This window comes from Gadus morhua, chromosome 6 (genome assembly GCF_902167405.1).
Source record: "Gadus morhua chromosome 6, gadMor3.0, whole genome shotgun sequence".
In the NCBI taxonomy this organism is placed as follows: domain Eukaryota; kingdom Metazoa; phylum Chordata; class Actinopteri; order Gadiformes; family Gadidae; genus Gadus; species Gadus morhua.
The window spans coordinates 19028514-19044056 of record NC_044053.1 but is presented as its reverse complement, the minus strand read 5'-3'; the positions used below and the strand labels follow the sequence as shown (position 1 = coordinate 19044056).

The 15543-nt window shown below is 49.6% G+C and overlaps 1 protein-coding gene across 1 annotated transcript in view; it reads left to right on the top strand.

Annotated features, from left to right (window-relative positions):
* Nucleotides 1–10367, top strand: part of ebf2 (EBF transcription factor 2) — a 33704-nt gene extending 23337 nt beyond the window's left edge. Inside the window, exons 7-15 of the mRNA XM_030359320.1 lie at nucleotides 4631–4712; nucleotides 5845–5986; nucleotides 6346–6476; nucleotides 6637–6763; nucleotides 7051–7139; nucleotides 7934–7999; nucleotides 8201–8375; nucleotides 8782–8961; nucleotides 10071–10367. Coding sequence (XP_030215180.1) covers nucleotides 4631–4712; nucleotides 5845–5986; nucleotides 6346–6476; nucleotides 6637–6763; nucleotides 7051–7139; nucleotides 7934–7999; nucleotides 8201–8375; nucleotides 8782–8961; nucleotides 10071–10291 — 1213 coding nt within the window. The 3' untranslated portion in view covers nucleotides 10292–10367. The remainder of the gene's footprint in view (nucleotides 1–4630; nucleotides 4713–5844; nucleotides 5987–6345; nucleotides 6477–6636; nucleotides 6764–7050; nucleotides 7140–7933; nucleotides 8000–8200; nucleotides 8376–8781; nucleotides 8962–10070) is intronic.
* Nucleotides 10368–15543: the final 5176 nt, after the last annotated feature.

The window sequence follows — 15543 nt, the reverse complement described above, 5'->3', positions numbered from 1 at the left end:
TGTTTGCGTTGTGTTTACCGCGGCCACACAGGGGGATGTGTTTTATGCTCATGTGAAAAGGCAGTTTCCGTCAGTACTGATTAACGCTGATGAATGCCTATGATTCATTTTTGAGTGAGCGGGCTCCTCTCCGGGCTGGGTGTTGCTGCTGATTGGGGCCATGTGTTGAGCGCTCGGTGTGGAACACTTATGTGGAACAGATGCTTCACCGCATCGGTTCAGAACCGAGGAACCATAGAGGAGGCAAACAATTCGAAAATACTAAACAAATACTCTCCGTTGTTTCCAGTCACGACCCAAAGTTAAACTGTTATTTATTTTGAAGCAACTAATTGGCAGTGAGATAGGAATAGACCGACTAGCTGAGCGGTGTAGCTAGTTCACAGCTTACCTTCGCAGGTCTGGTTTGGGCTGATCGGTGTAGCTACTAGCTAGCTCACGGCTAAAACTCGCAGGGCCGGTTCATGTTGAGTCTGGGAAACGAGGCAGATGCGGACAAAGGGGATGTGGAACATGTGACACGGATACAGAAGGCAGCAGGGAAAGCATAAAGGGCAGCCCCCTGTTGTGCTGCTGTGGAAAATGATCGCATGCTTTTAAAACCTGGACTTAGGTCTGTGTTTAGTTTCTTGTTGAGTGTCCCCATGAAGGGGTTATGGTTGGGGCTCACCCTCTCTGGGGCAAGTGTTTGAGTTACAGCGCGCTCCCCAACGGACGACAGCTGATATCTGTATATTGGAGGGAAATAGTTTTCTCTGGTTATTTACAGTGTTTCAATGGAGCAAGCGTTCAGCCTTCTCGCCGGCGTCATTCAGTCCAGCAGCTCAGTAGTACTTATAATTTAATCCTGCTTTATCTGGGTTATTTGTCTTTAGGTTCTGTGCGCCATTCATTGTATTCAAATGTTCTTATCCTGAACTGAACAAGGCTCAGATAAAGACACACATGTAGAAGCCAAAGATAAACCTTAAGGGAATCGTGCTCACATCTTGCATTTGACCCAAAGATCCCCTCCTCTGATTCTCCGTGTACGCCGCCACTCCTCAGCAGCGTCTAGTGTGAGGGTGAATCACGCTACCAAGAGCAAAACAAACAACAGCAATATTCAACTTTTGCAACCACAATAGAGAGAGAGGGGGGGGGCCGGGGTGGGGTGGGGGTGTGGGCAGAGGGTCCTCGACTTCTTATTAATTATGCAAGATTAGTCTAATTATAATTCAGTAAATGAATGTGTGGCAGAAGGTGCGAGGCAATGGGGATGGGAGATTTGCATGTTAAGTGGGCAGGGGAAGCGGCTAATGCATGCTAATATATGCCTCAACGTCTCGCTTTAATTTCAGCGTTTGCAGCTGTGTGCGTCCGGACTGAGGGGGGTGAAAAGTTGACTGTGTGTGATTTTGGGAGGGGAGGTGGGGGGGGGGGGGGGAGGGGTGGGTGTCAGTATATGAAAGTGTGTGTGTGGTTGCGTGTGTTTGTGCGTGTGTGTGTGTAAATGTTGAATATGTTGTTACATAAACAGGAATGATTAGATAGATGAAGGCCAGCAGCATTCCAGAAAGTTAGCATGTGGGGGACAGAGAGCAATGACATTGACCTGATCATGGCCTCGTAAAACCACCACCACCCCCACCACCACCACCACCCCCACCACGGCTCTCACACCGCTGACTCCACGCGTCAGGTGGCTGGAATAATGCCCTCTTCTGATTGGGTGAACACAAAGCGACCACAGAGCAGGTGGCGCAGAGTGTTACAGCAGCCTGAGCAGCCGCCGGTCACTGGGGCTGAGAATACACTCCAACCCCAGCTCTACTGCCCCCCCCCCACCCCCTACGCTCCAACCCCAGCTCTACTGCCCCCCCCCCACCCCCTACGCTCCAACCCCACCTCTACTGCCCCCCCCCACCCCCTACGCTCCAACCCCACGCCCCCAACCTCACCTCTACTTCCCCCCACCCCTCCCGGGGTCTCAGATACTTGGAGGTATGTTGCCATGCCGATGGCTGGGGTTTTAACATGAGGAAGAGCTGTGAGTGCGACCGCAGCTCCTAGCATCACGTGGAACTACTAGTGCCACGCAGAGCTCCTTCCTCTAGCGTACGCTGGTGAACACGTTTTAGAATCCACAAGAAGGGAGGTGGGGGGGGAGGGGGGGAGGGGGGGAGGGGGGGAGGGGGGGAGGTGGTGAGTTTACTCGGAAGGAAGGAGATCTGGGACGAGTTATGACATAGAGAGAGGAGGAAAGGAGGAGAGGAGAAGAGGAGGAGAGGAGGAGAGGAGGAACCAAGGTGTAGCTGAGGGTTGTAGAGCAGGGAGAGAGGGAAAGAGTCGCTGCCTGGGATTAAAAAAAATACATGTACTGTATTTATCTTTTTTTACACTTTTCCACACTCGCCCCGGCTGGAGCAGATATTTGGGGTGGAGGTCGAAACTCTCACAGATAAATTCGAATCACCGACAGCCAACAACAATATTGATTGTCCTCCACTGAAATAGCTCAAATAATGAAATATTGGACACAGTTTTGGAAGCCCCGGCGGTTTTGTAAGTCCTCTTCACGTGGGAGCGAGCTGGAGGGGGAGTGATGACAGAGAGGGGGAGAGAGAGGGGGAGAGAGAGAGAGAGAGAGAGAGAGAGAGAGAGAGAGAGAGAGAGAGAGAGAGAGAGAGAGAGAGAGAGGGGTAAAGGATTAGCAGTCACTAGAAGGGTCCGGGGCTGTGTGGCCAAAATGGAGTCCCTCGGTTTAAGTGACATATATTTAGTAGAGAGCGCAGTGTGGGAGGGATTGGAGAGACAATATACCAAACCCTCTCCTGGAACGTCTTCCTCCTGCTCTTCACTGCTGTTGTTGCTTAATTGGAACATTAATGTGTGTGTGTGTGTGTGTGTGTGTGTGTGTGTGTGTGTGTGTGTGTGTGTGTGTGTGTGTGCGTGTGTGTCTGTGTGTGTGTGTGCGTGTGCTTTTGCAAAACAACCCGTTGGACATCTGGTGATCTATTCATATTCTTGCCATTTGGCGTAACGACATTGAAACACTTAATAATTCCCAAAACAATATATATTACATATCAATTACATACATACATGAAAATACATAGATATGTATAGATGTATATATACATAGATATATATATGCATAATTATTTTCTTCCAATTAACTTTTCTAGTGTCCCATTGTTATTGTAAAATAATATTCTCTCAAAACAAATTTTATCTTATTAGATTTAACACACGCACGCGCTCACACACAAACTCAAATTCATGGGTAAATGTTCTTGTTGTTTGCCTCTCTCTCTCTTACCCTCTCTCTCTCTGTCTCTATCTGTCTCTCACTGTCTCTCACTGTCTCTCTCTCTCTCTCTCTCTCTCTCTCTCTCTCTCTCTCTCTCTCTCTCTCTCTCTCTCTCTCTCTCTCTCTCTCTCTCTCTCTCTCTCTCTCTCTCTCTCTCTCTCTCTTATCCCTGTCTCTCCTTTTCAGCATAGGGACTTTGGGATTGCGGCAGAGCCGCGTTGCCATGGCAGCGGGCTCTGTTGCCGATCTGTGTACACCTGGGATTTGAAGTCTCTTTCCGTGCTCTTCCTATCATCCATTTATTCTATACATGTTTCTATCTCGCTCTCCATCTTTCTTTCTCTCTCTCCAGCTTGCTTTGGACTAGCAGAGATGCTGTCAGAAACACACACTCTCTCTACCTCTCTCTTTCTCTCTCTCTCTCTCTCTCTCTCTCTCTCTCTCTCTCTCTCTCTCTTCTCTCTCTCTCTCTCTCTCTCTCTCTCTCTCTCTCTCTCTCTCTCTCTCTCTCTCTCTCTCTCTCTCTCTCTCTCTCTCTCTCTCTCTCTCTCTCTCTCTCGTCTCTCTCTCCTCTGTCTTCACCCTCCATCAGTCAGTAGAGAGCGGTGTACATAATGAGGCCCATACTGAGATAGGAGGAGAGTAGAATACTGCTGTGTCCATACAACAGTGGGCTTCCTTCGCCCTGTTTTTCCTCATTTTCTTCTTTGTAACATCTCTTCCTCTCACTGTCTCGTTGTCTCTTCCCTGCTTCCCTCTCCATTCCCTTGTGGGGGGTTCAAATATGGCACCGCATGTTGCCACGGTCCCCTGGGCCCCCCGCAGCATACATCACTGTCTCCCGCTTTTACTTTGAAACGCACCAGCTCACTTCACTGGACTCCACACTTTTAGATTTCACATCTCTTGATTTAAAGAGTAATAACATTGACTCTCATAGTAAACCAAACAGCGTTTGATCGATGTCATCGCTGTGATGGCACGCACAAACACAGACACACACACAACTATACACACACACACACACACACACACACACACACACACACACACACACACACACACACACACACACACACACACACACACACACACACACACACACACACACACACACACACACACACGTATACACACACACACACACATGGGTACATGGCATGCAGAACCAACTTGCACGTAACCCTCAAAAGGAAAACAGTGGAAGCTGTCTTCCAATCATAATTAACGTCTCCTTTGATTAGCGCTTGTGCCCTGCCGGCCAGGCGCCCGCTCCTAATGTCTCCATGCTCCTCTCCTGCTCCACGCTCCAACGTGTCCTCTTGTTTACCTCCGCAGGTTCTTCCTCAAGTTCTTCCTCAAGTGTAACCAGAATTGTCTGAAGACGGCGGGGAACCCGAGGGACATGAGGAGATTTCAGGTACGGCGTCGTACGGGGAGACAGTCCGTGAGCGGAGGGGAGGAAAGAACGGGACTTAACATGTGCGGAGAAACGAATACAGTCAAAACAAAAGGCATTGTAGGCCCGTTTTTATAAAAAAAATCCCGCCACATTCTTGCATGAACAAGGATACGGGGCCAGATTCACTCCACACGGTTCACTCTGAGGAGGTATTTTCCGATGGCACGCATGGCGGAGAAAGTCAAAGGTGAAAGTTAAGAATCAATATAGAGTCGGAGAAATGGAAAGAGAAACAAGAGGATTTGAGACGTGTGGGAGAGACGGGAGGGTGGAGGGGGGCAGGAAATAGGTTGAGGTGTTTCAGGAAGTTGTCAAGAATTGAGTGATTGGCTCCAGATGGAAGAGGTCATGCTCCGTGACCCAGGAAGTGGTCACAGGGGACACTCCCGCCTCACTTCCTCTGCTGTCTTTCAGCATCAGCGGCCAATGCCGAGTATTCCCCTCCTTCTCCCTCTCTGTCTTTTTCTCTCTCACACTTTCTAACCCTCCCTCTGTCTCCCTCCCATTCGCTCCTTCTCTGCCTCCCACCCATGTAGTCCTCCATGTTAGATTTAACTCTTGCATGGTGGGACATGGAGGAGTTATGAGGGGCTGGGCTTTTCAGGGGCCCTCTCCTCCTCAGGGGCCCTCCTCAGGGGCCCTCTCCGGGTTAAAAGGTGACCAGGACAGAGCAGCAGGCGCTTCTTGATCAATAATTTACAGTTATTTTCCCAAAGATCGGGACTCCCCATACCTCACACGTTTCCCTTCCTGTTCCCTTTGGGTTCGGTCCCTCCCCACCTCCAGATGACTGCCATGTGTTGACCCTGATCTAGCTAGGTTCTCTCTTTAATTCTGCGGAACGGATGGTTCTTTAGTTGAAAGTCAGAGATCCGTTAACATCAAAATAAAGATGATGAAGATGAGTGAAGGACTTCTCTGGCCTTTGGTTAAAATATGAGATTATCTCAAAAGATTATCGCATCATATCAAATCAAGAATCACGATTATTAAAACATAAATTTAAGAATGGACCTAGGTTTCTGCTCAGGAAGTTTGGCTTGGTAATCTTACCAACCACCCTCTTACCTTCCCGATGTCCTCCCCTCAGGTGGTCTTGTCCAGCACGGTGACGGTAGACGGCCACATCCTGGCCGTGTCCGACAACATGTTCGTCCACAACAACTCCAAACATGGCCGCCGCGCCCGGCGCCTGGAGCCTGGCGAGTCGGTGGAGAACGCCATGGAATACGGTACGGATTATAGCACCGATGCACACGGCATGCAAGGACTCACCACCGGGAGTCACGACACACAAGGACTCATCACCGGGAGTCCTTGTGTGAGGTGTGCCTACAGGACCCTTGTAGACATGCGGTACAAGGACTCATCACCATGAATCCTTGTTTATCGTGTGTATACAAGGACTCATCACCACGAGTCGTCATGGGTCTCATCTTCGTCTTCAAGGCTTTTAATTGGAATCATAATAATTAATAAACACCATAAATATTGGTACTAATACTTTCACCCAAGGTCATTATGAGTAGTTTATTCTGTAGACCTTCTCCTAGTCTAGCGGTGGACTAACCTGGCCTCTCTCTCCCTCCAGCGACGCCCTGCATCAAGGCCATCAGCCCCAGTGAGGGCTGGACCAACGGGGGAGCCATGGTCATCGTGATCGGGGAGAACTTCTTCGACGGCCTCCAGGTGGTGTTCGGCAGCATGTTGGTGTGGAGCGAGGTGAGGGACACGACGACCTGCAGCGGGTCGTAAACCATAGGACAGCACGCAGCCTCTTCAGGACTCCAATGTGAATGTGCCAGCCCGATGCTGGCCGGTGGGGTACTGAGGGGTGTTTTGATGGTCCCCTGCTCACCTTCGTCCCTCTGGTTCCTCCTAGTTGATAACGCCTCACGCCATCCGAGTGCAGACGCCTCCGCGCCACATCCCCGGCGTGGTGGAAGTAACGCTGTCCTACAAATCCAAACAGTTCTGCAAAGGCGCCCCGGGCCGCTTCATCTACACAGGTAGGAGACCTGGTCTTCCCCGCGGGGCCACAGAGACCCATCTGTTTGGACTCCCAAGGTTCTTAACAGAGCATTAAAACAACAACAGACGCATCAACCTCACCCTTTACTCAATTGACTGTATCTGTAGTCACTCTAAGTCACATTGAGGAGAAGCTTTCCATGACTCAACTATTCATGGAGCTATCTCCAGGGATGCAGTGCTCATTTAAAAGAGCTCTTTGTTCTCAGGAATTATCTCCAACTTTCTTTGACAGAACCACACGCATGTTGTTCTTTCCTTCCAGCCCTGAACGAGCCGACCATAGACTACGGCTTCCAGCGCCTGCAGAAGGTCATCCCGCGTCACCCCGGGGACCCCGACAAACTAGCCAAGGTCAGTACATGGGGATACAGATAAACCAGCCTAGGTCATTACATGGGGATACAGATAAACCAGCCTAGGTCATTACATGGGGATACAGATAAACCAGCCTAGGTCATTACATGGGGATACAGATAAACCAGCCTAGGTCATTACATGGGGATACAGATAAACCAGCCTAGGTCATTACATGGGGATACAGATAAACCAGCCTAGGTCAGTACATGGGGATACAGATAGCCAGCCTAGGTCATTACATGGGGATACAGATAAACCAGCCTAGGTCATTACATGGGGATACAGATAAACCAGCCTAGGTCATTACATGGGGATGCAGATAAACCAGCCTAGGTCATTACATGGGGATACAGATAAACCAGCCTAGGTCATTACATGGGGATACAGATAAACCAGCCTAGGTCATTACATGGGGATACAGATAAACCAGCCTAGGTCATTACATGGGGATACAGATAAACCAGCCTAGGTCATTACATGGGGATACAGATAAACCAGCCTAGGTCATTACATGGGGATACAGATAAACCAGCCTAGGTCATTACATGGGGATACAGATAAACCAGCCTAGGTCATTACATGGGGATACAGATAAACCAGCCTAGGTCATTACATGGGGATACAGATAAACCAGCCTAGGTCATTACATGGGGATACAGATAAACCAGCCGTGGCCGGTACATGGGCTATGGGTCATGTGGGCTCTGTGTTCCTTTCCATCCATCGGAACATTATTTGATATCACCCTGGGCATTGAATTAATGAATGGATTGTTGTTTTGTTTGCAGGAGATGCTGCTGAAGAGGGCGGCGGACCTGGTGGAAGCTCTCTATGGAAACCCTCATAGCAACCAGGTAAACAAGCACCTCAACACATCACAGCTGCGTGTCTGTAAATCTACTTGCCTTAACAGGATGGTCTCATTAAGATCACAATCTCTTTTTCAGGAGAGACATTTAAAAGACGTTACATTTAGTTCAAATTAACCTTCAGATTCCCCACGGGCCCGACCACACACAGCCTGACTGTACTGACGCCCTCTGTGTCTCCTGCAGGACATGCTGCTGAAGCGCGCGGCGGACATTGCGGAGGCGTTGTACAGCGTGCCGCGGCCCCACAGCCAGCTGCAGGCCCTGCCCAGCTCCCCGGCCCACGGCAGCGTCATGGGCCTGGGGGCCTACCCTTCCCAGCTAGGGGTCAGCATCGGGGAGCCCCTGCAGAGCAGCCAAGGTGAGGACAGCGGGCAGACAATGCTCAGACCTAGACCTGGACCTGGGAGCAGACCCAGGTCCACTGTTAAAAAGGGCCGCCCCGGGTTTCCAGTCCAACACCGGAGCATCTGATGGGTTAATAAGCATTGACCATAGGATGTTGACCTGATGTCTTCCAAATAACCTTATCGTTTCGAGTAACAATAAGGATCACACTGATTCACGTGATGTTCAGTTCAATGCAAATGATCCTTTAAGTGGAGCGTTAATATATCAAATATAAAGATGGGTTAAAAAATATGGCTCAGTCTGGAACTACAATAATACAAAGAATAATAAGTACTATCTGGTAGTATAATAACACAAGAAGAAGTATTTATATGTACGTATACGTATACTGACTCAGAGTGCGTCCTTGTTTCCAGGGTACATCCGTAACTCCAGCAGCCTGTCTCCTCGTGGCTACTCCACCGCCTCCACCCCTCAGCACTCCAGCTACGGCAGCGGGGGGATGAGCGGGGGGTACGGCTCGGTCCCCATGACAAGTCTGGGGGTCCCGGGGTCCCCTGGCTTCAGCAGCGCCTCCCCTACAGGCTCCCCCTACGGTAGGACCACACTCTGTCTGTCTCTATAGGAGCCCTCAACAAGGGGCTGTGAACCCGTAACATTACGCCCTCAACAAGGGGCTGTGAACCCGTAACATAACGCCCAAAACAAGGGGCTGTGAACCCGTAACGTAATGCCTACCACAAGGGGCTGTGAACCCATAACATAACTCAACAAGGGGCTGTGAACCCGTAACAAAGCTCAACAAGGGGCTGTGAACCCATAACATAACTCAACAAGGGGCTGTGAACCCGCAACATAATGCCGTCAACAAGGGGCTGTGAACCCATAACAAAGCTCAACAAGGAGATGTGAACCCATAACATAACTCAACAAGGGGCTGTGAACCTGTCACATAACTCACAAGGGGATGTGAACCCGTAACATAACTCAACAAGGGGCTGTGAACCCGTAACAAAGCTCAACAAGGGGCTGTGAACCCATAACAAGCTCAACAAGGGGCTGTGAACCCGCAACATAATGCCGTCGACAAGGGGCTGTGAACCCGTAACAAAGCTCAACAAGGAGATGTGAACCCATAACATAACTCAACAAGGGGCTGTGAATCCGTAACATAACTCAACAAGGCGCTGTGAACCTGTCACATAACTCACAAGGGGATGTGAACCCGTAACATAACTCAACAAGGGGATGTGAACCTGTAAAATAACCTGACAAAGGGATGTGAACCCGTAACATAACTCAACAAGGGGATGTGAACTCGTAACATAACTCAACAAGGGGCTGTGAACCCATAACATTACACAACAAGGGGCTGTGAACCTGCAGGGACAGGGCTAGGGGTTATTGCCATAGCTTTGTCTGATTGGCTGAAGCGAGCTCCAGCTGAATTCACTGTAATTCACTTGGCACCAATTGGAACCGATCAACAATCAACAACATCAATGACCTGTGTATTCCCAACACTTGGATCGTGTTTATACTATTTTCTGTCTGGTCTTGCATCAATGTATCGATGTATTGTATAATAATTATCTATAAATTTTTATATATATTTATTAACCTCGCCTACCGAGTACAACACAGCATCCATTTTGCAGGGTTGGTGTTTTTTGTGAAAATTAAAATTCTTCTTTGTCGTCCTCAGTCATGCCATCCAGCCCGACCATCACGGGGGGCTCCAGCTCCTCCTCGTCCCTCCTGCCCTTCTCCTCCTTCCCCTCCACCAAGCAGAAGAGTGCATTCGCCCCCGTGCTGCGGCCCCAGGGGTCCCCCTCCCCGGCCTGCCCCGCCTCGGGGGTCAGCTTCAGGGGGAGCCACCCCTCGCACTACCTGACCCCCCTCTCCGAACTCACCAACGCCGTCTAGCCACTGGACGCTGCTCCCCCGGGAGGGAGACCCAGCTGCCCCCTAATGCCACCTGCTGCCCCCCGCTGCCCCCCGCCGCCCCCCCGCCGCCCCCCCGCTGACCCCCACTGCCCGGCCGGCGGGTCATGGATGTACAGTCAATGAAGAAAGGGAAGGAGGAACAGAACAGAACAGAATCCTAGTTTGGTTTTTGTTGGTTGGTTGTGTGTTGTTGTTTTTTTCTTCGAGCGATGGTGGGCCTCGCCCCCTCGATGTAGCAGTGCCCCCCCCCCCCCCCCCCCCCAACCTCAGACCTCCTCGGCTCTTGAACTAGGAGGACACGAGAGAGAGACTGATGAACATGGCTCTCATCTCCCTGATGCCCCGGCCCGACTCGGCCCAGCTGGAAGACAGGATCTGTCCCAAAGATGAGCCCCCGATCCAGAGACACTGAGACTCTACCGCAAACCACGAGACTGGGAGAGCTCTCCACCCGATACTCTTTTCCTTTATTTTCTCTTTTGAAAGCCAATCAGGGAGGACGGCACTGGCCTGATGGAGGCGTCTGAGTCTTGAACTCAGAAGGGGGATTGGGAGAAATTCCCAATTGCAGGGTTAGTGGGCAGGGTCTATTCTTCCTCAAACTGCCAAGGGAGAAAGTTGGCCGATTCCCTCAGGAGAGCACTGGTTTGGATGAAGGACAACTGGGACAGCTCTGATAGGTTGAATCTCTGCAAGCAGGGCGGGTCTGTGTGGACACACCCCCATAGGCATGTTTGTGCATTGTCTGTGAGTTAGCAAGAGATTTTTTTGTAGTAGACTTTTTGAAGACGACTTACATTCCGTGATATAGACCCTTATTTTTTTGTTTCAATTGATACGGTTTCGCAAGGGAGGAAAGGTGTCCCTTGTTTATAACTACAGGGAATCATATATTGATTTATTTAAGAACAAACAATTTAACTTATTATAGTTAGTTTAGGGAATAATATAAATGTGTTTTATCAGCGCCTGATCCTTTTTTTTGTGTTATTACAATAAGGTTAATTCATCTAAATTGATGAACATCTAAGAGGAACTTCAAACCAATTGTTTTGTACTGAAACGTCCAGAGGTTGCTTATTACAAAATAAATCATGATTTATCACACTCACACAATACAATAAATGGAATGTCCTTGCTATAAAGGATACATTAGTTAGCCTTATTTTTATTCATTTCATTTGTATGCATGCTTTTTCACACTGATGCCCTTATATTATTTAATTTCACATTGCAAATTTATAAGTATAAATTATTAGATATATGTTTTTATTGTTTCATATTAAGTAGTTCAAGTCAACGTTTCTCACCACTATGCAGTACAGAATACAAATTAGCACAAACTGGAAAAAGCAACTGATCAATTGGATGCCTATCAACGTATTGGCCATCAACATGAATAATGTTCAAACACATAGGTAAAAAAACATACTCAGGATATGACAGAAGAACAGAGAGAAAATGTATTAGGGTTTCGTTGATTTTATTTATTTAAAATTTTATTAGCATTTAAAAATATGTTTTGGAAACCATTTTCCTTTGAAATGGTATAAAAGTTGTTCCAAATGTGGTTTGTATATCTCCCAGGTGTAATTATATTTTGTGCTCCAAATAAAATAATTCAAAAAACAAGCACATTGTTGGGTTTTGTTTCAGCTCCTCTGCTGAGCAGTGGGAAGCCATCCCGCTGTCCGCCTCGCCAGCCCTGGTGCACAGCGACGAACACAAAGTCCATTCCGAGCCATCCATTATCCTGTAGATATTCCCAGGGCTCCGTGGTTCCCGGTGATTCTCCGTATCTCCCGAGCGGAGCCGCATCTATTCCTGACTGTGGCCGTCACCTGGGCTCGCGGCGGCTCCATGCTCTGTGTGTATACATATCTGATGAGCCGTGGAGTGTTAATTGTGACGCCGGCGTTAAAGAATGAGTCGGGCACGTCAAAATACATCCCCCCCAACTCCTAACACCCCCCCCCCCCCCCCCCGCGCCCCCCCCTCCTTCGCTACCCCCTCCCTCCTCCTCTCCTCCAACTCCATCCCAGAGTCGGGCTCCTTGTTGTTGTGCTGAGGACCGGGCCCCTGGGGCCTCCCTGAGCGCCTCAGGAGTATCACTTTATATCTTCCACTCCTCCTCCTCGTCTTGCACCTCTCCTCGCCTCTCTCCTCCTCTCCCTCCCTGCTGAACTACAGGCATGTGCATGGCTGGTGCTTCTCTCCCTCCCTCCCTTCTCTCTTTCAGTTTGTGTTCGGAGCCCTCATCCCCCTCTTCTCTCACTCCATTCGTCGTCCCCTCTCCACTAATGTAATTAGCACTGGTAAAGAAGGCCGGTTAATTACTGCCATTTTTTTTTTTGATCAGGTAATTAATGTTATGCCAGGAAACAGCAACTGTTTCATTAACGCAGCGCTCAAAGCAGTGCAGGGGGAGGGGTGGGGGTACGGGGGAGGGAGGGAGGGATGGGGGTGGGCAATGGATGTGTGTCTGTGTTGTTGTGTGTGCACTTCATGTACAGACAAGAAGGGCTCAGGACTCCAGGAGGAAGCCTGCAGGGTCTGAACCTTCTCAAGACATCCTCCACCTCCCCTCACCTCTCTATCCTCCACCTTCTCTCATCGCACCTCAACCACCTTATATTTGCCCCTCATCCCTCCACCCTCTGCGCGGGTCATCCTCAGCTCTGTCTCTATACACTAAGCAAATGTCTCCAGAAGCCAACTCTCTCCTCCTCTCTCCTCCTCTCCCCTCCTCTCTCCTCCTCTCCCCTCCTCTCCCCTCCTCTCTCCGCCTCTCCCCTCCTCTCCCCTCCTCTCTCCTCCTCTCTCCTCCTCTCCCCTCCTCTCTCCTCCTCTCTCCTCCTCTCTCCTCCTCTCTCCTCCTCCGTCTGCTTTGTCCATAAAGATCAAGTGGCACTTGTCAATTGGCAGAGCGAGGCTCTCCTCCCCTCCCCTGTTCTTCTCCTTCCTCGCTGTGCTGCTAATTTGACAAGTTAGAGTCAGCCTCTGGTTGTCAGCACCTCTGCGTGGCTCTCCTCAGCAGCGCTACCTTCTGCCCGGCGGTGCAGCGACCAGATGCTCCTCTTCCAGATGACTGTTCTGTTTATTGTTGTTGTTTTAGCGCCGCTGCGATCACGCCGCCCCGTTTACTGTCTTGTGATCACTCTGCCGCCGCCGCTAAGGAGCGGAGGCAGGCCCACCTGCTCTACATCTACATTACTGCTCCGTCAGGCGTGGCGTCGCACCGTCACCACACCGCCGCCGCCGCCGACGTGAAGGAGGTGGAGAGCCTCCGCGCCGCGGAGTTAGTAAAGTCAGGTGTAGATACGGCGATGATGGGTTAGTACGTTAGCACTGTTAGTACGTTAGCACTGTTGTGTGTTGCTGCAGGAGAACACAATGGAAGGCGTGAACTCACAGTCAGTGTACGGCCCGTCCCCTCCCTCTCTGGGGATGTGTTTGTGTTTATATACCCAATTAGCCCTCCGGCCACCGCATGGCCGTGCATTAGGCTGACATTAGCCCCCGGTGTATATAACACGACTGCATGTGTGTGTGTGTGTGTGTGTGTGGAAGGGTAAAGGGGGTTTGGGGGGGGGGGGGAGGGTTGAGGGTGTGTGTGTGTGTCTCTGTGCATGTGTCCGTCTAATGTGGTAAACCTCTTTTTTATTCCCCACATCATCTCCAGGGCTGCTTGGCTTATTAGGCAATGGAGGCGGGGCCTGACCGCGGAGGGGACGGTTCTGTTAAATAGATTGGTGCCTGGCCGGGACCCTCGCGGACAGAGCTGTTTGCCTTTGGCCGCTCGCTAAAGCCTGTATTGTTGCCCATTAGGGCGCCGGACCCCCATGCCTCCTTTTCTCAAAATGAATACCCCCACCCCTTCTGCCGTTCCCCTGGGTGTCAGCAGAGTGGGGTGGCAGATGGGACAGACAGAGAGCTGCCCCATGAGACCCCCCCCCCACACCCTCCCCCACAATCACACACGCACAACTCCTGCACACACACACACACGCGCGCGCGCGGAGCCGAGCACACACACACTCACTCGCACGGGCCCGCACATACACACACGGCCGCGAGCACACACGCACTCACACGCACACACCAACACATGCAGACACACTATCAAACCCCTACACACACAAAAAATGCTCAATCTCCTTATTTCTTTTTCCCCTTTTCTCACTCGGTCGCACATGTATATCATGGTCAATCCCTCCTTTCCTCTCAGTCACAACACACACACACACACACACACACACACACACACACACACACACACACACACACACACACACACACACACACACACACACACACACACACACACAAACACACACACACACACACACACACACACACACACACACACACACACACACAAACACACACACACACACACACACACACACACACACACACACACACACACACACACACACACACACACACACACACACACACACACACACACACACACACACGTGCAGACACATTACACATCAACACACATCCACTGACATACAACCCCACACACAAAAACACCCAAACAAACTCATACACGTAACACAACAACATAAAGGCTAGCAGATGCATTTTGTGGAGTCAAATTCATATACAAAAACGAATATGGACAAATACATCTCCACACACACACACACACGCACACACACACACACACACGCGCACACACACACACACACACACACACACAAACAAAAACAAACACACAGAGACACAGAAAAACACAGATACACAAACACACACTCACACACACACACACACACACACACACACACACACACACACACACACGCACACACAGACAGATACACAGACACACAAAGAAACATACACACACACACACACACACACACACAGACCCCCCCCCCCCCCCCCCCCACACACACACACACACACTTCTCCCCTGCCCCCAGAAGCAAACCTCATCTGTCAGTCTGCTGCTTTTGTCCCCAACTCAGAGGTTTTCTGTGACGTCTCCGTCCCTTATGCTCCAGGTGGGATTCTGCGCATGTGCATATTATATATATATATATATATATATATATAACAACATATAAAAACATATATACATAAAATATATATTTATATATATATATATATATATATATATATATATATATATATATATATATATATATATATATATATATATATATATATATATTTCTGTGTTTGCACCTATATGTGTATATTTATAGGGTAGTGTTTAT